Source organism: Patella vulgata, chromosome 2, assembly GCF_932274485.2.
Source record: "Patella vulgata chromosome 2, xgPatVulg1.2, whole genome shotgun sequence".
NCBI lineage: Eukaryota > Metazoa > Mollusca > Gastropoda > Patellidae > Patella > Patella vulgata.
The window spans coordinates 12,473,668-12,501,169 of NC_065880.2; the positions used below are offsets into that span (position 1 = coordinate 12,473,668).

The window sequence follows — 27,502 nt, forward strand, 5'->3', positions numbered from 1 at the left end:
TGCTTGCTTTGCGTGACCAAAAAGACGGACGTACAGATTTGATATTTTGATTTGTTGTGTGAGATATCAATCTATCTTCGGCGAAAATTTTACCTTTAGATGAAGTATGCGTTGAGATATAACAAAAATTGAACAAGAAATAATAAACAAGCCGACTTCCACTTTGAGCATAAAAATGTAATCTTATAGAGCTTGTCCCATCACAGGTCAGATCAAACCATCTTAGTGCTTTAACTGACGTACATCAAAGAGATAATAGCTCCTTTAACTAAATTAACAAATCAGAAATGTCGGAACATCATAAATCAAAAACGAAATATATCAATAATCATGATGATTTGTACTAATCTAATTTCCAAATCATACCCCTGCAATAACCAATAACCCATCAATGTCTATGATTCTATACTTTTATTGGAAACTATTTCAATCAATGGCAAGGTACATAAATGCTCAGTGTCCGGGTAGATGGAACAAAAGCAAAACAAAAATTAAATTCATGAACCACTGGTCAAGTGGAACATTTATTAACCAAATAAAGAAGCTCTCTTATTTAGATGTTGTTTAATCCACTTGGTATATTTACTGACTTCTGTGTATATACCCGGCCATCTTGGTTCAGCACAACCATATCCCCAACTAGATAAACCTACAATAATAAGAAAATGAAATGGGGTTTAACGTCCTACTGTTCTGCTCCGAACTGGGCAAATGAAGACGACATAAGCCAGATACAGTGTGCTATGGGGGGAATTTCGCCCGAACAGCGGCACTACGGCCTACTCTTCTATCGAATTCCAACTGTCAAGGGGCCTTTTACGTGCACGCCAATGTGTACACGGGACCTCGGTTTTTCATCCCATCGAAACGACTAGACCCCTGTCCTTATCAGGCCCTCCGTCCTGCATCGCTGACAAGGGGGAACCACGCCGGAAAATCCGGATGAACTTTCTCGGCCAATGCAGAGATCGAACACCCAACATCCAGGTTAGCGAGCCAGCGTCTTACCCACTTAGCCACCGTGATTGACACAGATGGTTCTATTGGTATAAAAGAAACTTCTACATGGGCAACAACTTCCACCATTTTCTCCCGATCCCCAAAAACATTGACGCCTCTAACCCAGACACGATGCTATTATTAAGAAGAAACCTTTGGCATATTTTGCTCTCTCTTATTCCACCGATGGAGCCAGGCAAAGAGAACTGAATTGACATTAAAATTATTGTGGAAATTTATGGCCTGCCTACACAAGAAGGCAGACCACCATTAAATGTCACCATCGCTTTAGCCCAAATTGCAGTTCGTCTATTGATAACAATTCTCTCGCCTCTCTCCCCTTTGGCATGACCATTTTTGTTGATTTTTTGGTCTAGAATGGGAGAAGAGATTTTGAATATTCTGTCAGGTTTTGTTAAATATTCATGATCTAAAGGCGGGAGCATACCAGAGTTAAGAGGTTGGTTACGGTGATTTTTGTGGTGCATATTTACATGTTTTTAGAGCGCTCCTTCAAGTTTGTGTTTTTCAAAATTTTATTAGTCAGCTTCATACACAATCTGGAGCAAAGACATGACCATGGGTTGTCCTGTCTATAGTGAAATGCGTTCAGCCACGTGAAAATTCTGGGAAAATTAACAATGAAGTCAAATGTGAAATTAATGGTGGTCTGCATCCAAATTGTGATTATCTCCCTTTATTCGTAAGGGGGAGAGAGAGAGAGAAATGGGGTTTAACGTCCACTCGACACAAACTAGGTCATTTCGGGACTAACATATGGTTTAATTTTTATTTCAATAATTCGCTTGCGCATAGGGGTCTTTAGCAGTGGGAGGAAACCGGAGGACCCGGAGAAAACCCACGAGGTTGGACAGGCGACCATACTCCTTATCACGTACAACCGGGGATTCGAAACCACACCAGTCGACTCAATGACAGACTTTATGATACAGCGCGCGCACGCTAACCATTCAGCCATCCACCCCCCCCCCCCCCCCTATTCGTAAGGGGGCCATAGGGATCGGTCAAAGAGAGCGAGAGGGAGAGAGACGTGGTTTAACGTCCACTCGACACAAAGTAGGCCATTTCGGGATTAACATATGGTTCAATTTTATCTTAATAATTCGCTTGCGCGTAGGTGTCTTTAGAACCGGAGAAAACCTACGAGGTTGGACAGGCGTCCCTGCTCCTTGTCACGTACAAGGTGAAGAACGTAACCTTATGATCCAACGCGCACGGGTGAAGCATTCTCTACCCCTTCCCTCCATCCCACGATAAATGAAATAAATTACTACCATGTACTGTCCACTTAGAACCTTTCTGACAAACTAGTGGTGATCCACTGTCACCCTGAAAAAATACACAGAACAAAATATTAAGACTACATATAGATGCAAAAGAGCTGCTGTAATCTAGAAAGCATGAAACGATATATTTCAGTCACAAAACAAAAATCAATATTCCAGGAACAAAAGGTATCTGTTCCAGAAAATAGTATCTTTTTCTCAATAAATAACAGATATTGCTTCGTATTTGACAAATAGCAGTTTTCGATCTGATTAAAACACGGATCCAGATGGTGTTTTTTCCATAAGAAAACATGATATAAGGTTTTTCTTACGGGAATTCTGAGATATTCTCATTTTGCGTACATGTAAACATCGACGGGTTTATAAGCAAGATAAAGTCCTTGACTTCGGTTATGCGGGGGAAGAGAGACTTCAGAAAAAAACCCTCGGCGGAAAAACCTCGGCCTGCCGGCCCCGGTTTCTCTTTTTCTCGGGTTATTATCTTCAGCCTTTCGTCCACAGTATAACCCCAGTCTCGTGCTTTATCCTATATATATAATAATACATGTATATATAGAGGATATTTGTCGTTTTAGAGTGAATAACATATTTTATTTCATCGAGAAGCAAGAAAACTTATATTTTCACGAATGCGTAGCATGAGTGAAAATATAAACGTTTTCTTGCTTAGAGATGAAATAAAATATGTTATTCACGACAAAACGACAAATGTTCTATTTATTTTATAATTTTACAATCATTTTGGGTAAAAACAACATGGACTACTGCTAGCCAGTGGAATAACACTTTTATTTCACTGATAAAACGCGGTATTCCACTACTGATCATAAAATAAAAAAAGGTATATACATACTGTGCATGCATCTATACCACCAGCTTCTCTTCCAGCACAGAAAGATGTTTCTGGATAGAAATCTTTACCATACCAATCTGGTCTAGAACAAGTCTCATCTCCAATAATTGGCAGCGCAACTTGATTCAATGTATTTTGATTGCTAGTTCCTGTAACAATATGACATTGTTCATAATGTCCTCGGTGTAACCATATTTCCAAAAGAAAAGACGCTCCAAATTGAGATGAAATGAAATGGGATTTATCGGCCTACTGTTTTGCACCGAATGGGCTAATGAAGACGGGTTTACGTTATATAGAGTGTGCTATGAGGCGCATATGAGTATGGGTTTGCAGTTGGGTGGCCGAATGGTTAGCGCCTGTGCGCTGTATCACAAGATAAGGTCTGTCATTGAGTCAACTGGCGTGCTTTCGATTCCTCGGTAGTACGTGACAAGGAGTAGGATCGCCTGTCCATCCTCGTGGGTTTTCCCCGGTTTCCTCTCACTGCTAAAAACCCCTACGCGCAAGCGAATTATTGAAATAAAATTGAACCATGTATTAGGCCCGAAATGACCTAGTTTGTGTCGAGTGGACGTTAAACCCCATTTCTCTCTCTCTCTCTCTCTCTCTTTCTCTCTCCGTAGGTTTTCCACCCGGTTTTCTCCAACTGCTAAAGACCAGGGCCCGTGAGAGGTGGGACAGCTGGGACACTTGACCAGGGACCCGGAGCCTACAGGGACCCGTGGTATTCAGAGTCATTTTTTTTAAAAAAGAAAACCGGTGACTTTTCTGAATTTGGGTACCTAGAGGCGTGTGCAGTACTGGAATCGGATTTTGTCAGTCCACTTATTTTGGAAAAAATTGGTGAATCAAAAGCTTTAGGCCACTTGTACGGCCCGTCCTTGTTCCGTTCAGGACTCTCTTTACCGTTAGGGTATCCGGGCCCCTGCAGGTAATCGGCGCCTAGCCCGGGCCTGTAGTACATGTATTTGGTACCAGCACGGGGGATGAGAAACTCCCCGGAAACCCATGCCGCCCCCGCCCCCAAATTGCCGAGTTTCTTGTCCCACTGCACGGAGGGCTCTGTCCCGGGCTAAAGACCCCCTACTAGTAAGCGATTTATTGAAATAAAATTGTAACATGCGAGTGTCCCGAAATGACCGAGTTTGTGTTGAGTGCACGTTAAACTATCTCTTTGATTAGGTCAAGATAATATTCCTACAAGTAACACGGGGAAACAATACCATATATGGTAGCTACGAATACGTAGCTAATAACATTGAGATATACTGATGTGCCTGTTTTTAGCTACGATTGGGTGCCTTCAGTTCCAAGTGGCAAACTCAGTTTCTTTATTAATGCATGTAACATAATTTTATACTATTATGACTAAAACAGAGGCCAGTGTAGTGGCACAACGATCACCTAACTCCAAATATTCGCGTTTAAATTAATGAAGCGTTGTTTTTATCCGACATACAACGTCATACATCTACCGTTTAAAAATGGCGTTCCTAGTAACGAGTTAACGCCTCGATTTTAAATACGATGATTTATACCCGTCACAGGTAGAATTATATGCTTAATTGTAGGTGGGTGTGGCAGAAATATTTTAAATAACAATAATCAATCGTTGTTTTGATGCAAAATATTGCCAATTTTGCTTACTCAGGCCCTATGTGATTTGCGTTGGGCTTTGCTACGTGGAACTATATAGCACCATCTATCTATACTAATATTTGTGACTGTCGTTTGTCTGGTTTGTCTGTCTGTCTGTCTGTCTGTTCGGGGTTGGCGGCTACACTATGTCTGCCCCGAGTCTGAAATTTGGGGTATAGGGGTAGCTCGGACCGGGGAGTAACATAGGCCAGGTGGCGTTAGTCTACCACTTCCGGTTTCGGGGTTATGACCCCCGAGCGAAGCCGGGCATTCTTCTAGTCTCTTATAATTACTAGTATTACGAAACACGGAGGTTGAGAGATGAGGTTTGTTATCTAGTGTGGAATACGGTAAACAGTTTACCTCTTGTAGCTCCCCATCCTGCGATGTAACAAATAGTTCCTACGGGTACCGATTCGTTGTCGTCAGGTAAACAAACAGGTCGAATATAGTTAGAATACATCATATTAGTAGAGAGAATAAGAAGAGCCACGTCATTCTCCGCCGTGGATGTATTATAAGCTTCATGTACAATAATCTTCTGTACGTGGTATGTACGCTGTGTGTACTCGTACTGGTCGGTATAGATTCCTCCAACAGTTGCCATCCATCTTTTGGGATCTTGACTCAACTGACTAATAAAATGTTTTATTATTGTAGCATGTTAATAGTAAATGCAGTGGGGCTGCACCACACTCAAACAATTACACAAGACGAGAGAGAGAGAGAGAGGGAGATGTGGTTTAACGTCCACTCGACACAAACTTGGCCATTTCGGGACTAACATATAGTTCAATTTTATTTCAATAATTCGCTTGCGCGTAGGGGTCTTTAGCATTGGGAGGAAACCGAAGGACCTGAAGAAAACCCACAAGATTGGTCCGGCGACTGTACTCCCTCAGAGTCCTTGTCACATATAACCGGGGAATCTTAGGAAAATACTTAGGAAATACTTAGGAAAAATATATAACGTCTCTAGGCGTTTTATGCCTTTAAAATAAATCATTTCAATTGATTGAACACTCTGATTAAAATACAGATCTATATTTCGTTTCGTATTTTATACTTTCGATGACCAACACTACATGAAGATCTGACAAGTTATAGTGGGGGTTCACGTCAGGTCAAATGAGCGAATTTTGACCCTATGACGTCAGACATTGATTAATCATTCGGCGTTGACGTTTCTAGTGGTTTACCCTCACATCAGCCAGAACATGGGTTATATAAAAACTCTTCCAGATCCTAGTCCATAAAGACAAGTAAAGCTAAATTTGGAACTATAAAAACGAAACGAAATAGGATCCGTGTTTTAATCAGATTGTTGATTGAAAGCATAGAAACAAAACACTTACTCTTCAAAACAATGTGCTGCTGTCAGTATAATATTTTCTGATATAACAGCTCCACCACATACTGGTAAGTTGATCTCTGTTAATAATACCTTAAAAACATGACGGTATGTTAAAAAAAAAAAATATATCAACACTGCATGACTATACATTTTCACTGAATAGATGAGCTGTCAACCATTAACCATCTTGATAACCACACAGAAGAAAAGGGAGAGAGAGAGAGAGAGAGAGAGGAGAGAGAGAGAGAGAGAGAGAGATGGGGTTTAACGTCCACTCGACACAAACTAAGTCATTTCGGGACAAACACATGGTTCAATTTTATTTCAATAATTCGCTTGCGCGTAGGGTTCTTTAGCAGTGGGAGGAAACCGGAGGACCCGGAGAAAACCCACAGGATTGGACAGACGACCCTACTCCTTGTCACGTACAACCGGGGATTCGAAACCACGCCAGCTGACTCAATGACAGACATTATGATACAGCGCGCACGTGCTAACCATTCGGCCATCCAACTCCCCCGCCCCCCAGAAGAAAAAGGTCGATGTTGACTGTTGATGTTCTATGCAGACACCGTATTTGTCCATAAAAGTCATCGTTAAATCTGGACAGTCAAGTATTTCCGCCAAAATTGCTAAACAGGATAACAGAACTGAAAGAAAGAATTGTGCCCATTGTTTAGTTGTAATGACTGGCATGAAAAAAGCGATATAGTAATCCAGAAATTTTGGAAACATTTCGATGGAAACTTATCTGGCTTTTTGTTGTTCTTCATCTTTTATCTTACCAGTGGTGCAGGGTTGTCACGGAGGGCCTTGCAGCGAATAGCGTACAGTGGGCCGAACGTTTCGAAAGGATAACTAATGATATATATTTAAGTCGTTGTTTGAATAATTCATTTAAAATATTGGTTTATAACAGAAAACTTACTTGCCAAGGCCAAGCACCCAGTTTCGCGGCAGATCCACCAATAATTCTGGAAGTAGTTGGTGTTTGTACTACGGGTGAACCGCATGTAACAGCCCCTCCATCAACTACAAATTAAAACAGATCATCTGTGTAATTAAAACTCTTATAGTAACCACATATGAAGGGGAGGGAGAGAAATGGTCTTTTTTAACGTCCACTCGACACAAACCAGGTCATTTTGGGACTAACACATGGTTCAATTTTATTTCATGCGCGTAGGGGTTTTTAGCAGTGGGAGGAAACCGGAGGACCCGGAAAAATACCACGAGGTTGGACAGGCGACCCTACTCCTTGTCACGTACAACCGGGAAATCGAAACCACACCAGTTGGCTCAATGACAGACCTTATGATACAGCGCGCATGTTCTATACATTCGGCCATCCAGCCCCCCCCCCCCCCACACACACACACACTCACACACCTATCAAGGATTTCAACCGGGCTAAATAATTGGTTTATTCGTGCAACGGATTCTTAAACCAATTTCAAACAAACAAAACCTAAAAATGAGATTCGCTTCTTTTTACGGAACACCGAGACTGACTTGCGCTTTAATAATTTACAATGAGATTTTCGAATCTTTCATTGTGAAAAAAAATAATCTTTCTATTACGATATTCTCAAGCAATCTAGCTGTCAATGTTCAGACTGATAACATTTCCTTTAATTTACTGTAAGTTTCTTAGGATACGCCCTCGAACAAGGCTTAAACTAGAACGTGAAATGGGGTTTACCCTTCCTACTTTTCTAAGACGATCAAGTAATGGAGACTGAGAATCTTACCTTGTGTAAACCAAACCACTTGAATTATAAACAATGTTATAAAATTCATTCTGTTCAGTAAAGGTTGCTGTGGGAAATCAACATATGTAGACGTGTTATACTTATTCGAGTTTATAATAGTACAGTTGTATATTACACATTGATAAGAGAAAATTTATTGAATTATAAATCAAACTCTTCGCACGGCCGATAATTTGCATTAAAGAGATTATAATTTGTGCGAGTGTCGGGTTTCGTATTTGAAGCGTAGTCTGATGTCGCGATTTGACTCGATGAACCTTGTTTGGCACAATTCTTTGCTCATCGAGATCATCTAAATGAAATGAAATGAGGTTTAAAGGGACAATGGCACTCTTGCTGGCTTGACAGCTCCAGAAAATAAATAATAGCTTTATTCTAAGTACTAGATGTTTACGTGTCCTACCTGTTGTGTAAATTATCCATTACATCCTATTTTACTTGTCCAGAGGGTTCGAAAATATTTTAAAATCCAAGTCACATTTGAAAAGGTTTACGTTAGGCTTTTCAAATCATTTAGTTGAATTTTTCCAATTTTTTAAATTAGGTGTGTTAAGATGAAATTCGTATCATCAATTAACTGGAATATTGTAAAATAGTACAATTTGTTGACCAGAATAAAGATTGGGATATATTATTCAGTTACAACAGAGTTCTTGTAAAACCGCATGCATAGAGTAACAAGGATTATTCCATTGTTTCATGTCTTTATATTGTCTTTAAGAAATGTAATTCTGGGGTACAGTGCTTTTTAAAGTCTTGAACTGTATATTCTTTGATTTGCTGCATAATAATATGTTGTTTACACGCGATAATTATTCCAACTTTAGCCATATAGGGAGCCACTGTGGCTAAGCGGGATTAGACGCTGGCTCACTAGCCTGGAGGTAGCGTGTTCGATCCCTGCATTGACCGAGAAAGTTAATTTCGGATTTTCTAGTGGTGCAGGACGGAGGGCCTGACAAGGACAGCTGTCTAGTCGTTCGGATGGGATGAAAACCCGAGGTCCCGTGTATACATTCGATATAACAGTAGGCCATAGTGCCTTCATAGAACACTGCATGGCGTATACCCGTCTTCATTATCCCAGTCAGAACAGAACAGTAGGACGTTAAACTTCATTTCATGTAGTCACATATGCCATAAATACCCGGGGCTATTTGGCTTTTAAAGTTTATTCCATATCAACAATAAGAAATACATATTATATATAATGCAAAACACATATTTATGTAGATCTATATATTATCCATGTCTAGAGGGTTGGATGGCTGAATGGTTAGCGTGCGCGCGCTGTATCATAAAGTCTGTCATTGAGTCAACTGGCGTGGTTTCGAATCCCCCGGTTGTACGTGGCAAGGAGTAGGGTCGCCTGTCCAACCTCGTGGGTTTTCTCCGGGTCCTCCGGTTTCCTCCCACTGCTAAAGACCCCTACGCGCAAGCGAATTATGCTAATAAAATTAAACCATATGTTAGTCCCGAAATGACCTAGTTTGTGTCGAGTGGACGTTAAACCCCATTTCTCTCTCTCTCTCTTTATCCATGTCTATATGTATGTATAGTCGCTTTATATAATAATAATAACTTTATAGTGCTTCAACCCGATAATACCGCAAGTACAAATGCATAAAAACAATAATTACTTTATTGTGCCCGATATCATATAGTCTAAATACATAAAAACAACAATAACGGATGAAATATTTCGTTGTAACAACAATGGGCATACCAATAAATGGTTTAACAAGCATTACTATGTTCTTATATAATGACATTTTATAGTTTATGCAATTGGCAAGCTTTAAAAAAATAATAATTTTGTTAGCGTTTTTAAATATTTTTTTGTCACTGGAATTTTTTTTTTTTTTTTTTTTTGTACAGTTTTATTCCATAAAATCTTTACGGTTTGTAAAGTTCATCTAAGTCTTTCTCTACTAAAATTTACTTAAAAATAAAAAATATTTTGAAAAGTATATATATCACCTATATTTATAATTTACGTAGTTTATTGGGGGGTTGGATGGCCGAATGGTTAGCACGTGTATCATAAGATCTGTCATTGAGTCAACTGGCGTGCATGACAAGTAGTAGGGTCGCCTGTCCAACCTCGTGAGTTTTCTCCGGGTCCTCCGGTTTCCTTCCACTGCTAAAGACCCCTACGCGCAAGCGAATTATTGAAGTAAAATTGAACCATGTGGTAGTCCCGAAATGACCTAGTTTGTGTCGAGTGGACATTAAACCCCATTTCTCTCTCACTCACGTAGTTTATTATATAGGTCTATACACATGTAGTTGCAACCAATTACTTTTATTCATGAATGAAATGGGGACTCCACACACACACCCCTTTAATGTCATATTATTTTAAAATTTGTGTCAGGCCTGAATAGGGGTGGGAGAGTCGAGCAACTCTGCTGAAATTATATCTAAAGTGGATTATTTTACCGACTTATAGTTAATGGTGCTGTTTTATTTCTATTTTTTTTTTTTTTTTTTTTTAAAGATTATTATTATTATTCAACAGGTTATCGACATTGTTGTCTAGTCTGGACAGAGCCCAATAGTGAGCCAAGAGTCGAGTTTTTTCCGCACCACAATAATTAGAGTAGGCTAGACCATGGAGGTGTATCAATATTTATACACGTCCATAGATCAGGTCAGACGTGTCTTTAGAATTATATGGAAATCTAACACCCACAACGCCCAAATCCACCCCACATCCACACCCAACACCGCAAAAAGATTATATATAATTTTTTTTTTTTTTAAACCAGTCCGTAATTTCAGATAGATGATCTTTCCGTAAGGAAATGACATCCCCAACTGGACTGTTCTCTTCCGCATCGACATGATTTTTCCAACCAACCGAAAAGTCAAAACAGCTCCTTCTCCCTTCCCCCATATGTTCCTGAACGACTGCGAGTTTTACAACATCTGGATAAGAAACGCAGTGAATATACGCTATGCCGCTAATATAAGGTCCATGGTGCGGGTGAACGAGCCCGCAATATAAATCGACACGATTTTTCCAACCAACCGAAAAGTCAAAACAGCTCCTTCTCCCTTCCCCCATATGTTCCTGAACGACTGCGAGTTTTACAACATCTGGATAAGAAACGCAGTGAATATACGCTATGCCGCTAATATAAGGTCCATGGTGCGGGTGAACGAGCCCGCAATATTAACTTTTTTCCTTCTGCATTTTTTTTTTTTTTTTTTTTTTTTGAAGTAATAGAAAAATAAATAAAGGTGCTTGGAGTATATCTGGATAAAAAATATTTACTATGTAGTGTAAATGAGTCTATAAAATGCCCGGACCAATCTTTGACGCCATGTGATGTGGCGAACGCTATATATGAACTTTATTATTAAAGGTCAGTCATCTTGCACACCAATCTCCCAAACAGATTGCAGTTGCACACAGGTAATTGGGTATACAGGTATAATATTTTTTATGCCTGGATGAACGAGACTAAACGGAAGTTTATGTTTGTTTTCGTAGGTTGAATTAAAATTTATGACAGACGCAAATGTAATCAATATTAGTTATTTTCTCTCAACAGTCTCATATATGGTGACATTAATACATCATTCATTATATTATAGTATTAATTCATACGCTAGGGGGATCTGATTGTTGGTGCCCTGGTAAGGATCATTTTCTATTTTTTTCGTCGTATTCGTATCGTATGTTTTTCATGATTCATAATATGGATGCAAATTACTTTCAAAATGGCAGCGCCCATGGTAAGGAAAATTATGAAAATTCAATAAATTTGGTTTAATTTACTTCTATTTGCACACCGCAGATGCTATTCGTACGCCAATGTCATTTCTATGTACTTTCCTGTTATTTAGCCTTTCTTTTATATAATGTCATCTTCGACATAAGAATTAGGAATGATATTGATTGTGTTGATTTGTAAGAAGGCGCTGGCTTGCTTGCCTGGTCCTGGAGGTCGGGTGTTCGATCCCGGCATTAGCCGAGAAAGTACATCCAGATTTTCCGGCGTGGTTTCCCCTTGTCAGTGATGCAGGACGGAGGGCCTGAGAAGGACAGCTGTCTAGTCGTTTGGATGGGACGAAAAACCTAGGTCCCGTGTACACATTGGCGTGCACGTAAAAGATCCCTTGGCAGTTGGAATTCTATATAAGAGTAGTCCATCCATAGTGGCGCTGCCCGGGCAAAATTTCCCTCATAGCACAGTGTATGACGTATGCCCGTCTTCATTTCATTAGCCCAGTTTAGGAGCAGAACGTTAAACCCACTGCAGACTCTCCATTTTCCCCTTTTAGTCTTAGGTTTGTATGTGGATTATGGGTTAGGGTTAGTGCCCATTAACTTGGGATTGAAAAATGAGCGCTTCACCTATTTCAGACCTGAACATGGGGCAAAATTTCAAATCCGCAAAACATTAATTACATTTATGTGCGAAAATTGCTTTTATTTTCATAGAAATATCACATCAATAGAATACTTGTCATGTCGATTTGTGAAAAAAGGGTCGCCTAAAAAAGTAGTCAGATCCGGCAACATGAACAATGCCAAAATAGATGCATAATTTCATTTTTATGTTTCAGATCAGGTGTTTTGTTTCTCTTAGTAGACATAAAGAGAGTATTTGTCATCTACATAGATTAGCCATCTACAACCATATACAGCATAGAAATCTAACTATTTTATCTCAGAAAAGTCTTCCAATATTTTCAACAGATAATAACAGATGTGTTAGCAATGTATATTTTTGTCACCGGAAAAGTTTATCAAATGGCCAGAAAAGACATTTGTCTATTGAAACATACAATAAATACTTTACTTCAGATGTCCCGCCTATCGGTTTTGCAGAAAAAACTTTAGAAACATTTCATGATTTTACTGGTCTCCCATGGTGGGGAAGTATAGTATTGACAGCCTTTACATTAAGAACATTTATAACCTTTCCTCTAAGTATTTACACCGCAAAAATACAGACAAGATTGGAGAAATTACAGCCAGAAATACAGAAAATATCAAACCGCATACGATTCGATGCTCAACATGCTAGATCAAAATATAATTGGAGTGACAATAAAACGAGAATGATGTTTAATTCAGCTGTGAGTAAATTATTTAAATATGGATTACTTCTGTTTATCATATGGTATTCCAAATGGTATTTGAATAATTGACACAACCCTACAATTAGGTTTATTTATATTCAAATTTCAAATGAAACATGTTCTATTTACTTGACACATAAATAATGATTTTACAAAACTCTGAATTGACAATTGGTATATGAAAACAAAATTATCTGTATGATCATTTTTAATACAAGTTTTAGGTTATATTAATGGTATACATGTAAAATATATTCCTTTGTGAATCAGGACTGAAATTGCTCAACTTTCTGTTATATCATGATATCCAGACTACTAAACACAAAACTTGGCGTGTAACAGAGATATGAATTCCTGACAAACTGTTTTTAAATATCTATCAGTTTGTCATTTCAAATACATATAGCATCTAGATGTTAATCACACACCAGCTTAGACTGTTTTTAATGTTTACCTCTTACAAGGACATCGATATCAGTAGCACTGCCTTTTCTTTACTAGTTGAAAAACAGAACTTTTATTGTTATTCAGTTTATTACACTGTCTGAATAAACATCCTATATCTATTATTTTAATATCCTGATTTCTGATGGGATTTGAGGTTCAAATTGCTGACCAAATTAACCATGTGGGAACATATCTTTAAAACGCATCTAAAATTAGTCTAAATCAGTCAGTTGAGCAGAAAACCTACAGGAATCAAGACTGCAATGTTCTAGGTAAACTTTCTGGATTTTTTAAGATCGATTCTAAATTTGCGTAATTTACTGGGTTGACACAGCCTTTTGCAACTCTTGGGGTTCCTTGACACAAACCTTACCAAACAGATTAGTTTTCAGTCTAACTTTCAGTTTTGTATTTTATCAGATGAAGAAGAAAGTATCAGAATTGTATATAAGAGAAAACTGCCATCCAAGAAAGACAAATATAGTTGCTTACGTTCAACTGCCAATGTGGATTTGTTTATCCTTTGCTTTAAGAAATATGAGTGGAGCTAGTCCAGTGATAGATGCAGGTAAGTAGTCTGGTGGACTTAGTAATCATGTATGTACATGTATACATCATGGGGGAGTGGGGGGGGGGTTGAATGGCCAAAATGAAATGAATTGAAATAGGGTTTACTGTCCTACTGTTCTGCTCCTAACCTGGGCTAATGAAGATGGGCAGTGGCGCTACGGCCTACTCTTATATCGAATCCCAACTGCCAAGGGATCTTTTGCGTGCACGCCAATGTGTACATGGGACCTTGGTTTTTCGTTCCATCCGAACGACTAGACAGCTGTTCTTGTCAGGCCCTCCGTCCTGCATCACTGACAAGGGGAAATCACGCCGGAAAATCTGGACGAACTTTCTCGGCCAATGCAGGGATCAAACACCCGACCTCCAGGCTAGCGAGCCAGCGTCTTACCCACTTAGCCACGTGATCCCCTGAATGGCCGAATGATTAACGTGTTTGTGCACTGTATCATAAGCTCTATCATTGTACGTAACAAGGAGTTGGGTCGCCTGTCCAACCTCTTGGGCTTTCTCTGAGTCATCCGTTTTTCTCCCACTGCTAAAAAAGACCCCTCCCACATGCGAATTATTCAAATAAAATTGAACCGAAATGACATAGTTTGTGTCGAGTGGACGTTAAACTCATTTCTCTGTCGCTCTGTATACATGTACATCATGATGGGTAGGATGACTTCATGCATTTGGTGAATAAAAACCATAAATATTCCTTGTTATCTCCCTTTGCACATCTTTCATTAACCATTATTATTAGATGTTTTCTTTAAATTTTGAATACAAAAACATTCATTTTCTTTTAAAATGGAATAAGATTTATATGTTGAAGAACTTACTCACTGAAAATTGATTTTCAACTGAATGATTGTTTTGGCTTTGGTTTTTTGTTTGATGGGGAGACGTGCATGCTCCAACCTATGCTCTAAGTCTGTGACTCAATCAAGTGTTTCTGCTTTCTGAATATCTGAGATTTTTCAAACTTGCAAGAACATGCAAGAAATAACTCTATAGTCATATAGAAATTGACTGTTTTACATATCCAGAGAAGACCTTCAGAGCTCAAATCTTTAGGCCCATGTTATCTTTTACACCAAACCTTTCGTTGAACTGAAATAATAGTAATATTATAGGCCACTGTTATCTTTTACACCAAACTTTTTGTTGAACTGAAAAAATAATAATATTATGGATGTTGAAAATGGATTATAAATTATAGTAGTTGAAAGCTTGAAAATATAACATACATGATATAATGGAACTAAGAGATAGTTCAACAGATTTCCCCTATAAATACTTATATTTATCACCCAGTAATACATTCTACAGTAGATATCGCTTGTGTGATAAATTTCATAATCTACTGCAATATCTCCTATCAAAAAGGAACTCTTTTTTTTATTTTCAAAGAACAGTTCATTTTTTATTAAAAGTAACTTATTTCTTATTAAAAAGGTACTATTTTTATTTAATTGACTTTGATGGAAACACACTGGTCAATATAACGGACTTTGCAATGGTTGAATTGCTGTCAAAAAATGATGTATCACTACGCCATAATGTAATCAGGTTCAGTAAAAGTGAAATCTATATCAAAGAATTATATTTATTTATTTATGCATGTAAGAAGGGATTGTGTGATAAATAAAATCTCCTACAAGTCTTTTTTGATATAAAAAAATATCAACACAAGTCGATAAAGTAAAAAAAAAACCGAGGCTCCGAGACTCTCTATATATCATTTAGGGGGTTGGGTGACCGAATGGTTTAACACATACACTTTAGATCATCAGGTCTGTCATTCAGTGAAGTGGCGTGGTTTCAATTTTCCACTTGTGGATTCTTTTCCGGTTCCTCTCACAACTAGAGACTCCTACGCACAAGCGAATTATTAAAATAACAAAAAAAACTTGAATCATATGTTAGTCCCGAAACAACCTAGTTGTGTTGAGTGGACATTAAACCTCATTTCTTTCTCTCTCTACATATAAATATATATTTTTTAATCGTAGGTTCAATATATGTGATTTTACATGTTGGTATTAATTTTTGTAGAATCATCTGTTCAGTATTCAGATTTTAAAACAGAAGGAACATTATGGTTTACAGACTTAACTTTACCTGATTCAACTTATATTTTACCTGTATTACTTGGTCTTATTACCTTTACTAATATTGAGGTAATCTCAGCTCTCTATTAGACAATTTGATTAGGCCTTTATTTAATTCTGATTTTTATTTTAAAGTCTGTTATACATCTTATAGTATATTATAATAGATGTTTTGCTATATATAATTTGTTACATTTTTTCAATCTTATCTAAACGCTAAAGTTAATATCCGATTGACTTTAAATTTATACACAAAGGTCATGAGACGAAACCTACTTATTTTCAAATCTGTGGAGAGGCTAAAGTTAATATGATGTTAAACTCTATTTCATTTCATTTCCTCCAATAAATTGGGTTTTTTTTTTTTCAGATGTTCTATTTACAAAGAATAGATATAAGCAAGTTTGTTAAAAGAGTGACATATTGTTTTAGAGTAATGTCAATTCTTATGATACCTATTGCCAGTGTTGTTCCTTCGGTATGTATTGATTACTTATAAATAAAATATCGTTTCAGGGTTTGTGTTCTAGATTACTCTACTTATAAAAGATCATTTAGGTTATGCATGCTATGTTAGATTACTCTAATTTATTATAAAATATCATTTTAAGGCATGTGTGCTAGATTACCCTACTTATAAAATATCATTTTAGTGTATGTGTGCTAGATTACTCTACTAATAAAATATAATTTTTGGGTATGTGTGCTAGATTACTCTACTTATAAAATATCATTTTAAGGCATGTGTGCTAGATAATTCTACTAATACAATATCATTTTAAGGCATGTGTGCTAGATAATCCTATTTATAAAATATCATTTTAGTGTATGTGTGCTAGATTAGTCTACTAATAACATATCAGTGTGCTAGATTACTCTACTTATAAAATATCATTTGAAGGCATGCATGCTAGATTACCCGGTGCTCTACTAATAAAATATAATTTTAGGATATGTGTGCTAGATTACTCTACATTGTACTAATAAAATAATATTTTAAGGCATGTGTGCTAGATTACTCTACTAATAAAATATCACTCAGTTTATGGTATGTGTGCTAGATTACTCTACTTAAAAAATATCATTTAGGTTACGTGTGCTAGATTACCCTACTTATGAAATATCATTTAGGTTACATGTGCTAGATTACTCTACATGTGCCTATAAAATATTATTTTTGGATATGTGTGCTAGTAATATTTTTAAAAAGATACCATTTTTGAGTGCATGATCTGATAGATTGTTTTACTATGAAATATCGTTTTAGAGTGGATCTGATAGATTACTCTGCTTAACGATATCCACAAAAAATCATTTGAATGCTTTGATTATCTGATCAGTCAAAAAAAAAAAAATTTGTGAAATAAATGATGGTACGATGTAATGTCCACAATAGGAGCAGGAAATATTCAGGTTTCATTTAATGATTAGATAAATAAACTGTATGAAAAGAACATCTAATATGAATTAGAATGCAATTAGATTTTATTTCTGATCATGTACATATATCTAACAAACAAACTGTTTTCTGTAATCTACATTTGTATGGTTGGGTTGGATGGCTGAATGGTTAGTGTGTGCTCGCGATATCATAACGTCTGTCATTGAGTCAACTGGTGTGGTTTCGATTCCCAGTTGTACGTGAAAAGGAGTAGGGTCGCCTGTCCAACCTAATAGGTTTTCTCCAGGTCCTCCAGTTTCCTCCCACTGCTAAAGACCCCTATGCGGAAGCGAATTATTGAAATAAAATTGAACCATATGTTAGTCCCGAAATGACCTAGTTTGTGTTGAGCGGAGTTAAACCCCATCTCTCTCTCTCTCTCTCTCTCTCTCTCTCTCTCTCTCTCTCTCTCTCTCTCTCTCCTTTTAAATCTGAGTTTAAACCCCAACCACCAAGGGAATTGGCAGATGCATATTTGAAAATATGTCTTTGATATATCCAGTACTTTAGATTAATCTCCATCTTCAATAGAAGGCTTGATCTCGCCTTAACTACGTACATCTTATCAAGCCCTTCACTAATACCCCGCATATTTTAGCACTAATTTCGATTGTGATCCTATCAGATTCCTTTGTTAAAAATATGGTTAGGATTATCAAGTCTCGCGCTTCTAGCTAAAATGTCTACATGTGACAATCGAGTTGCAAAGTTCAAGGTTCGATCAATGTCAAGGTTGCTGGAAATCCTGGTTGATCAACAAATGCTGTAAACTTGTCTATTTCTTTTTCTGTGGAGGCCGCCATATTTGTTTACAGTGTGTTATGTGCCACAACCTCTGATTGGACAATGCTAATTAGTCACATGTAAACACAACGAGCGCAAAAATTCGGGAATTGTTGAGTATTGAAGCAACGACTAGATGTTGTAAAATCGCGATCGTTGCTTCAGGAACATGATTAATCTCCAACATTATTTAAACAAATAAATTTGGCACTCATGTTATTTAATACCATTTTTTTTGCCACTTGATTTTAAACAATAAAACATTAATTTTTTTCAGAGTATGTGTTGTTATTGGGTTTCCTCAAGTTTGTTTGCGTGTTTACAGAATGCGGCATTGAGAATTCCGAAAGTCAGACGTTTTTTCCGTATAGAAAAGACTTCAAGTGAGAGCGCTACACCATTTTCTGATATATTACAGAATGCTAAATCACGTTATGGAAGGAAAAAACGCTGAAGCCGGGTTCATAAGTAGTTTTAAAATACCTCAACTTTACGTCTCTGAAAGGCTATCGGGGAAATAGCAAAATGATTTTCCAGAAGTAAAGAGTTTTGTAATCAAATGGTACTATTAGATTAGAAGATGGAGTGAATGACTTGAATGGATTGACTTTATTAAGGAGGACAGTGGATGTCGTTAAGAAACAAATTCCGAATAGACTATAATAGGTTATTTTTATTTATTACTACATTTATATGTTTATACATGTAGATATTATCGATAAGTGTGTAAATAAAACATCTCACAATATTGTTTATTAATGGATATGTTTTTATAATCTGTGATCTTAATTGATCTTTATACGCTCACATGGAAATGTGGTCATATATTGTTGTCGCCCCTGTCCGTTGTCCATCATTTCTTGTGAACAATCATCTAGTTGTTTTGAAATTTATATAATATGTTGTTTACATTAGTAAGATGAAGAAGCCTATTTAATTTCAATAATTCCTGTTAATGTCTTCTGGAGTTATGACCCTTGTTTCCCTTTGTTGTACTTTGTGAACGCTCTAATGACGAAAGTTAACATCCGATCTGTATGAAATTTTGTATAATGTACATCATTTAGATTAGTTAAACAAAGAACATATTGAATTTCTGTAAATTACTTCTAGAGGTACGCTTGAAAAACAAAAGTTATCTTCTGATCTGTATGAAATTTATATACATAAATTTAAATTAGTGAAACAAAGACGCCAATTGAATTTGATCTTTTTCTGTTCATTACTTCTGGAGTTATGGCCTTTGTTTCACTTTGTTGGACCATGTGAACGCTCGAACGACAAAAGTTATCATTCAATCTGTATGAAATTTATATGCATTATTTGAATTAGTAAAATGAAAAAGCCTGTCAAATTTTAACAATTTCTTTAAATTACTTCCAGAGGTAAGAGGCCCTTGTTTCAATTTATAGAACCTTGTGAACCCTCCAACAACGAAAATTATGATCTGTATGAAATTGTCTTGTAAATGCTGCCCATTACGTACATAAGAATAACTATGCAACAACCCTTGTCAACCACTTGGACAATTTAGCTATTGTGGGCGTATGTTTCATTGCCTGGCAACCTATCTTTGATATAGTCGGGAGCCACAGTCTCTCAGTGAGTATGACATTTACTCACTAGCCTGGAGGTCCCATGTTCAATCAGTATTTGCCTGCGTGCTTCCACCTTGTTATAGGTGCAGGACAGAGAGCCTGGCAAGGGACAGTGTATAGTCTTTTGGATGGTACAAAACAACAAGGTCCTGTGTACAGTTGGTCAAATCAGCCTTTGACAGTTGGAGTTCGATATAAGAGTGGGCTGGAGTGCAGCTTTCCGGGCAAATTTTCCCTCATAGCACACTCTATATGGCGTATGCCCGTCTTCATTAGCTTAGTCGGTACAGAAAAGTAGGACGTTAAACCCCATTTTATTTCAACATAGTTGTAGTCCATACTGTGTAAGGGGAATATGTGGGAATAGATAATATGCTAGTTGACCTTTTTCAGAGTCAAAACAGACCTGGTAGGAACAAAAAAGTTTTAGATTATTCTTCGAAATTAGCAGGATTTATAAACCAATATCTACTACAGAATTAGACAGAAAGCAATTTGAATCATCATTTTTCCAAGGTTATCAAAAAAAATTTGTCATGGCAAAATATAATATTGTGTTTGTGTTATTGCAAAAATGGGGGTTGGATGACCGAATGGTTAGCACATGTGCGCTGTATCATAAAGCCTGTCATTGAGTCAACTGGCGTGGTTTCAAATCCCCGCTTGTATGTGACAAGGAGTAGGGTTGTCTGTCCAACCTCGTGGGTTTTCTCCGGGTCCTCCGGTTTCCTCCCACTGCTAAAGACCCCTACGAGCAAGCGAGTTATTGAAATAAAAAAATTCAAACCATATGTTAGTCCCGAAATGACCTAGTTTGTGTCGAGTGGACGTTAAACCCCATTTCTCTCTCTCTCTGTTATTGCAAAATGTTGAGACCAACACCGTTTTCCAAGAAAATATAAAAATCAAAGAGAAAACATTCTGTCTGATTCTGGGGTAGGTATTTGTTTATCCATGCTGAAAATTGGGTGTAGATATCTAATTAGTTATAGAGATATGATGTACTTAAGTTTGTCATAATTTTTGCCAAAAAGATGCATTACCATGACCACAATTTATTTTTTACTTTTCAAGTTAGTTTTCCCTTATTTATTACATTTCGTAACTACTTGTACCTTATCAATTCAATAGCAATAAAATAAAAAAAAACAACTATATATTTTCATAGGAAACCTCGCCCTTTAAAAGAAGTGTTACAGAAGCTGACTGCACTGAACAGCATTGTATACTATACAATAAAACTCTTTATAAATATTACAAACAAAAACAATTCATTTTGTAGAGACCGGAGCTTTTGGGAAACCTCACCCCCCCCCCCCTAAAGGGAAGTGTTGAAGAAGCGGACACATTCAGCAGCATTATATACTGCACAATAAAATTCTTTATAAAAATTACAAAAAAAAAAGTTCATTTTGGAGAGACCAGAGAGGAAATTCTTGAAGAAGCGGATACATTCAGCAGCATTATATACTGTACAATAAAATTCTTTATAAATATTACAAACGAAAAAATTCAGTTTGTAGAGACCAGAGATTTATCACTTGCAATCACATGTTTATTTTACCATATTCAGATTCTCGAGTTCAAATTCTAACAGGTCTATTACTAATTAGGGTGTTTCTGCGATAACCGAATAAAAAGAAAGGGTATTGTTAGTTAATTTGTTACTCATTCTCGAAGAACAATTATTGGTGTTAATATGGTTGACAATTGGCACAGTTGATAAGTAAAAGATATAGTTTAATTAAGATTTTAAAGGAAGATAATTAATATGAACTGATTAACAGCATCATATTACAAAGGTCACCACCATTACAGGAAAGATCCACTCCTATATCTATATCCTTTTATGTATGTTATATAAGGACAGATACATACAGTATATGTAGTTGTGAACGTTAAGTTCACGTTTATTTTCCTCTATTATTTTAAACTTGATTTAATGTGGACCAATAACAAGCACTACTACATGTACTAATAGACATACTATAATATAGACAATATGAGATATATTTTATTACTTGTTGTGTTGTTGGTATTCGTTTTATTAGCCGATGGTAAAAAGAGAAGAAAGGTCAGTAGTTGTTCAATATATATAAACAATTTAAAGATGAGTTCCTTGAATGACATTTATAAGTAGATGTATAATATTCATAATAACACAACTTTATGGATTTACTACTTCTTAGTTTATTAAATACTCTTACAGGTATCTTTATCGAGCAATGATAATAATGAATAACAACCTCACATTCAAAGGAAAATGGTTGTTGTTATGAGTCTTAATTAATGGTATGTTTTTATTGTAAAATGGTTTTACTCATGGATGTACTATAAATGGTTGTTGTTATAAGTCCTAATTAATGTGATGTTTTCATTGTTAAAATTGTTTTACTCATGGATGTACTATAAATGTATGGTTATTGATATTCATTATTGATCATTGCTTGATAAAGATACCTGTAAGAGTATTGAAACGTTGCATGTAATAAACCAAGAAGTAGTAAATCCATAAAGTTGTGTTATTATGAATTTAAAGATGCTTTATGTAAGAGACAAATTTGCCCATTGCAGGTCATTTTTCTAGCTTCAAATGTTATATAAATTATTATTTAGATGTTTATTCACATGACAAATGAATTGAGCTGAAATGGAGTTTAACGTCCTACTTTCCTGCTCCTACTGGGATTATGAAGACGCCATGCAGTGTGCTAAGAGGTAATTTTTGCCCAGACAGCAATGTCACAGCCTACTCTTAATATGTGCCCACTATTGTGTACATGGAACCTTGGTTTTTCGGACAATCTGAATGACTATGTCCGATGCTGGGCCCTCTGTCCTACACCACTGACAACAGGGAACCACGTCGGAAAATCCTAATGAACTTTCTCGGTCAACACCAGGATCAAACACAGGACATCCAGGTTAGCCAGTCACCATCTTACTTACTTGTGGGTAAGATGCTGGCTCCCTTGTCTGGAGGTCGCATGTTCGATTCCTGCATTGGCCGAGAAAGTTCATCAGGATTTTCCGACGTGGTTCCCCGTTGTCAGTGGTGTAGGATGGAGAGCCTGGTAAGGGATAACGTGTAGTCATTCAATGGGATGAAAAACTGAGGTGCCGTGTACACATTAACGTGCACGTAAAAGAAACCCTGTCAGATGGAATTCGACACAAGAGTAGGCCATTATGCCGCTGCCAAGGCAATTTTTCCCTAATAGCACTCTGTATGCCATATGCCCGTTGGAGCAGAACAATAGGACTTTAAACCCCATTTCATTTTCATTTCTTACTTACTGATCCACTGCGGCTCTCTATTCACCATAATTAACTCTACACTACATCAGATGACTTGGATATTTAATGGATTAGAACCCTCTCGCCATTTAAGATTTAAGGATAAAATGGATAATTGAGGCTTTGTTTTCTTATCGTTGCAATGGTACTTGACGATCCTAACTATCTTGTTAAAACTTCAGAAACTCATAATTTTGTTCAGAACAAAGTAATGTGACTGAAATCTATATTTTTTTATCCATATTTGAACTATTTTAGCAAGAATTGTCAGCTCTTTATCTAAATCTTACATAATGTATCTTTATTTAAACAGATATAGTTTTATCATGAAAGAACTGAAATAAAAATATTTTCTTTTTTTGCTTACAAGGAGTCAATATACAGGTCACAATTTTATGGAATACAATTACTGCTTATTACTGAGCGACGTTTCGACTAGGCTTCTCTAGTCATTATCAAGCAATTACTAAATGCCATTGAAACAATCTTAAAGGATAATATTGGTGCCAGACATAATCATATATGTGATAGAACTGGTTAAATACGTTCCAAATACTACTTTATCACAGAGATCATTGCTACAATAGATGCATAACCAAGGTTTCAACAATGAGAAGTGACGAACGCAAAAAGAAAACATGAGTTATTCCTCTATATAACTGACTGAAGTGACAGGTGATACAGATACATGGGCGAATTTCTGCTTACTAAAAATTCCTTTGAAGACCAAAAGTTGTTGTGTGAGACTGTGAAAGGATATCTGACAATTCATAAAAAAAATTGACTGTCACTAGATAAGAGAACATGGAAGAAAAATAGAAAAAGTCTGTGCATTACCATGTTTTTATAAGGTATAGAATGAATAAAAACAAGGGAATGTATGGACTATTTCTATTTTTCTCGTGTTCTCTTATCTAATGACATTCAATTACTTTTTTGAATTATCAGATATACTCTTACAGTCTCATATAACAACTTTTGGTCTTCGAAGGAATTATTAGTGAGCAGAAATTCGGCCGTGTATCTGTTATCACTCGTCACATCAGTCAGTTATATAGAGGGATGACTCGTGTTTTCCTTTGAGGTTCGTCACTTCCGATTCAGGAAACCTGTATTACTCAGCTATGGTAGCAATGATCTCTTTGATAAAGTAATATCTGGAACGTGTTTAACCAGTTTTATCACATATGTGATAATGACTGGCACCAATATTGTCCTTTAATATTTGTTTCTTTCAATGGATTACTATAGAATTTGAATATTTGTTCGAGCACTAGTTACAAGCCCAGAAAAACTAAGCTATTATGTAAATTATAATGGTATCTTTGAGTGAAATTGAAAATAATACATTTGAAATGTTTTCTCTTTGTTCATCAATTTAACCTTTCAATTTTTCAGTTTCGAACAGATTCATATGGTGAACCCAGACCTGGTCCCCATCCTCCTGCGATAGGTACCCTTGATATTTTGTATTGTACACTTATAAATTTTAACACTCTATTCTTATTGACTTTAACTCTCTATTCTTATTGATTTTAACTCTATTCTTATTGATACAGACCTCCCTGTTCTGATTGATTTTAACTCTCTATTCTTATTGATTTTAACTCTCTATTATTATTAACTTTAACTCTCTATTATTATTGACTTTAACACTCTATTGTTATTGACTTTAACACTCTATTCTTATTGATATTTAATTTCTTTTCGTATTGATGTCTTCTCTTTATTCTTATTGATGTCTACTCTTTATTCTTATTGATGTCTACTCTTTATTCTTATTGATGTCTACTCTCTGTTCTTATTGATGTCTATGTCTATTCTTATTGATGTTTACTCTCTATTCTTATTATTGTCTATTCTCTATTCTTATTATTGTCTACTCTCTATTCTTATTGATGTCTACTCTCTATTCTTATTATTGTCTATTGTCTATTCTTATTATTGTCTACTCTCTATTCTTATTGATGTCTACTCTCTGTTCTTATTGATGTCTATGTCTATTCTTATTGATGTTTACTCTCTATTCTTATTATTGTCTATTCTCTATTCTTATTATTGTCTACTCTCTATTCTTATTGATGTCTACTCTCTGTTCTTATTGATGTCTATGTCTATTCTTATTGATGTCTACTCTCTGTTCTTATTGATGTCTATGTCTATTCTTATTGATGTCTACTCTCCATTCTTATTTATGTCTACTCTCTATTCTTATTATTGTCTATTCTCTATTCTTATTGATGTCTACTCTCTGTTCTTATTGATGTCTACTCTCTGTTCTTATTGATGTCTACGTCTATTCTTATTGATATCTAATCTCTGTTCTTATTGATGTCTACCCTCTGTTCTTATTGATGTCTACTCTCTGTTCTTATTGATGTCTACTCTCTATTCTTATTGATGTCTACGTCTATTCTTATTGATGTCTACTCTCTGTTCTTATTGATGTCTATGTCTATTCTTATTGATGTCTACTCTCTGTTCTTATTGTTGTCTACCCTTGTTCTTATTGATGTCTACTCTCTATTCTTATTGATGTCTACTCTCTGTTCTTATTGGTGTCTACGTCTATTCTTATTGATGTCTACTCTCTATTCTTATTGATGTCTACTCTCTGTTCTTATTGATGTCTACGTCTATTCTTATTGATGTCTACTCTCTGTTCTTATTGATGTCTACTCTCTGTTCTTATTGATGTCTATGTCTATTCTTATTGATGTTTACTCTCTATTCTTATTATTGTCTACTCTCTATTCTTATTGATGTCTATTCTCTATTCTTATTGATGTCTACTCTCTATTCTTATTGATGTCTACTCTCTGTTCTTATTGATGTCTACGTCTTTTCTTATTGATATTTAATCTCTTTTCGTATTGTTGTCTACTCTCTGTTCTTATTGATGTCTACTCTCTGTTCTTATTGATGTCTACTCTCTGTTCTTATTGTTGTCTACTCTCTGTTCTTATTGATGTCTACTCTCTGTTCTTATTGATGTCTATGTCTATTCTTATTGATGTCTACTCTCTGTTCTTATTGATGTCTACGTCTATTCTTATTGATATTTAATCTCTTTTCATATTGTTGTCTACTCTCTGTTCTTATTGATGTCTACTCTCTGTTCTTATTGATGTCTATGTCTATTCTTATTGATGTCTACTCTCCATTCTTATTTATGTCTACTCTCTATTCTTGTTATTGTCTACTCTCTATTCTTATTGATGTCTACTCTCTGTTCTTATTGATGTCTATGTCTATTCTTATTGATGTCTACTCTCCATTCTTATTTATGTCTACTCTCTTTTCTTATTATTGTCTACTCTCTATTCTTATTGATGTCTACTCTTTATTCTTATTGATGTCTATGTCTATTCTTATTGATGTTTACTCTCTATTCTTATTATTGTCTACTCTCTATTCTTATTGATGTCTACTCTCTGTTCTTATTGATATATACTTTCTGTTCTTATTGTTGTCTACTCTCAGTTCTTATTGATGTCTACTATCTATTCTTATTGATAGATACATGTACTCTTATGTTCTTCTTGAGTTTTACACTCAATTAATTTTTAGTTTTATACTCTATTCTTAGTGGGACTGGCACATTGATCATTGTAACCTTTGCATTTAGATGTATTTGATTTAAAAAATTGATTAAGAAGAAATATATGTTTTTACTGCAGGTCATAGACGAAATAGAATCAGCGCAGCAAGAACAACACCACCTGTAAGTAGTTTAATGTATTTACAGTAATCTTATTGTTTACTGTCAATTTGAATGTGTTTACGAGACAAGATCGTATTCACCCTTCACAGTCACCACTTAAAAATTATTTGTTTTTGATCAACATTTCTAAGTCAAATGTCTGTCATAAATCTTTTTTAGAAATAGATCCTTCTGCCAGGCAATAGATTGTAAACAGTTTGTGTATGGTACAAATCAATGTGAAGGTCTATCCCCCTTTGACATTTGGGGGTTTGGATCACAGGCACTTGAAGGGATTAAAATAAAACTTCCTAGTACTGTAATGAAATAAAAAATGAAATGAAATGGGGTTTAACGTCCTACTGTTTTGCTCCGAACTGGGCTAATGAAGACGGGCATACGCCATACTGTGTGCTATGAGGGAAATTTTGCCCGGACAGCGGCACTACAGCCTACTCTTATATCGAATTCCAACTGTCAAGGGATCTTTTATGTGCACGCCAATGTGTACACGGTATCTCGGTTTTTCATCCCA

At 36.1% G+C, this 27,502-nt stretch overlaps 3 protein-coding genes across 4 annotated transcripts in view; 2 read left to right on the top strand and 1 right to left on the bottom strand.

The window, feature by feature from the left end:
* Window positions 1–349: 349 nt before the first annotated feature.
* LOC126812058 (transmembrane protease serine 3) lies at window positions 350–7,999 on the bottom strand. Its single transcript, XM_050538231.2, has 7 exons — window positions 7,909–7,999; window positions 7,086–7,189; window positions 6,159–6,247; window positions 5,167–5,438; window positions 3,163–3,311; window positions 2,295–2,349; window positions 350–649 (listed from the first exon to the last, which is right to left on the bottom strand). Exons 1-7 carry the CDS (start codon window positions 7,955–7,957, stop codon window positions 528–530), a joined length of 840 nt encoding a protein of 279 aa, XP_050394188.2. The 5' UTR covers window positions 7,958–7,999; the 3' UTR covers window positions 350–527.
* A 3,608-nt stretch (window positions 8,000–11,607) lies between these two features.
* LOC126812048 (cytochrome c oxidase assembly protein COX18, mitochondrial) lies at window positions 11,608–19,117 on the top strand. The gene is made up of 6 exons (XM_050538220.2): window positions 11,608–11,673; window positions 12,508–13,023; window positions 13,894–14,041; window positions 16,090–16,214; window positions 16,516–16,623; window positions 18,647–19,117. Exons 1-6 carry the CDS (start codon window positions 11,641–11,643, stop codon window positions 18,821–18,823), a joined length of 1,107 nt encoding a protein of 368 aa, XP_050394177.1. The 5' UTR covers window positions 11,608–11,640; the 3' UTR covers window positions 18,824–19,117.
* Window positions 19,118–21,843: 2,726 nt separating this feature from the next.
* LOC126812030 (uncharacterized) overlaps window positions 21,844–27,502 on the top strand; it is a 43,531-nt gene continuing 37,872 nt past the window's right edge. Inside the window, exons 1-3 of one of the 2 annotated variants that reach the window (XM_050538191.2) lie at window positions 21,844–22,041; window positions 24,663–24,717; window positions 26,945–26,988. In XM_050538191.2, coding sequence (XP_050394148.2) covers window positions 21,970–22,041; window positions 24,663–24,717; window positions 26,945–26,988 — 171 coding nt within the window. In that variant the 5' untranslated portion in view covers window positions 21,844–21,969. The remainder of the gene's footprint in view (window positions 22,042–24,662; window positions 24,718–26,944; window positions 26,989–27,502) is intronic. The other variant, XM_050538190.2, reaches the window with a different exon arrangement.

Coding starts and splice junctions, on each gene's coding strand:
- LOC126812058 (XM_050538231.2), bottom strand. CDS start 7,957: ATGAATTTTATAACATTGTTTATAATTCAAGTGGTTTGGTTTACACAA. Junction 6,248..7,085: donor TGGGTGCTTGGCCTTGGCAA/GTAAGTTTTCTG, acceptor CATGTTTTTAAG/GTATTATTAACAGAGATCAA. Junction 650..2,294: donor TTCTAAGTGGACAGTACATG/GTAGTAATTTAT, acceptor TTATTATTGTAG/GTTTATCTAGTTGGGGATAT.
- LOC126812048 (XM_050538220.2), top strand. CDS start 11,641: ATGCAAATTACTTTCAAAATGGCAGCGCCCATG. Junction 13,024..13,893: donor GAATGATGTTTAATTCAGCT/GTGAGTAAATTA, acceptor GTATTTTATCAG/ATGAAGAAGAAAGTATCAGA. Junction 14,042..16,089: donor TAGTCCAGTGATAGATGCAG/GTAAGTAGTCTG, acceptor TAATTTTTGTAG/AATCATCTGTTCAGTATTCA.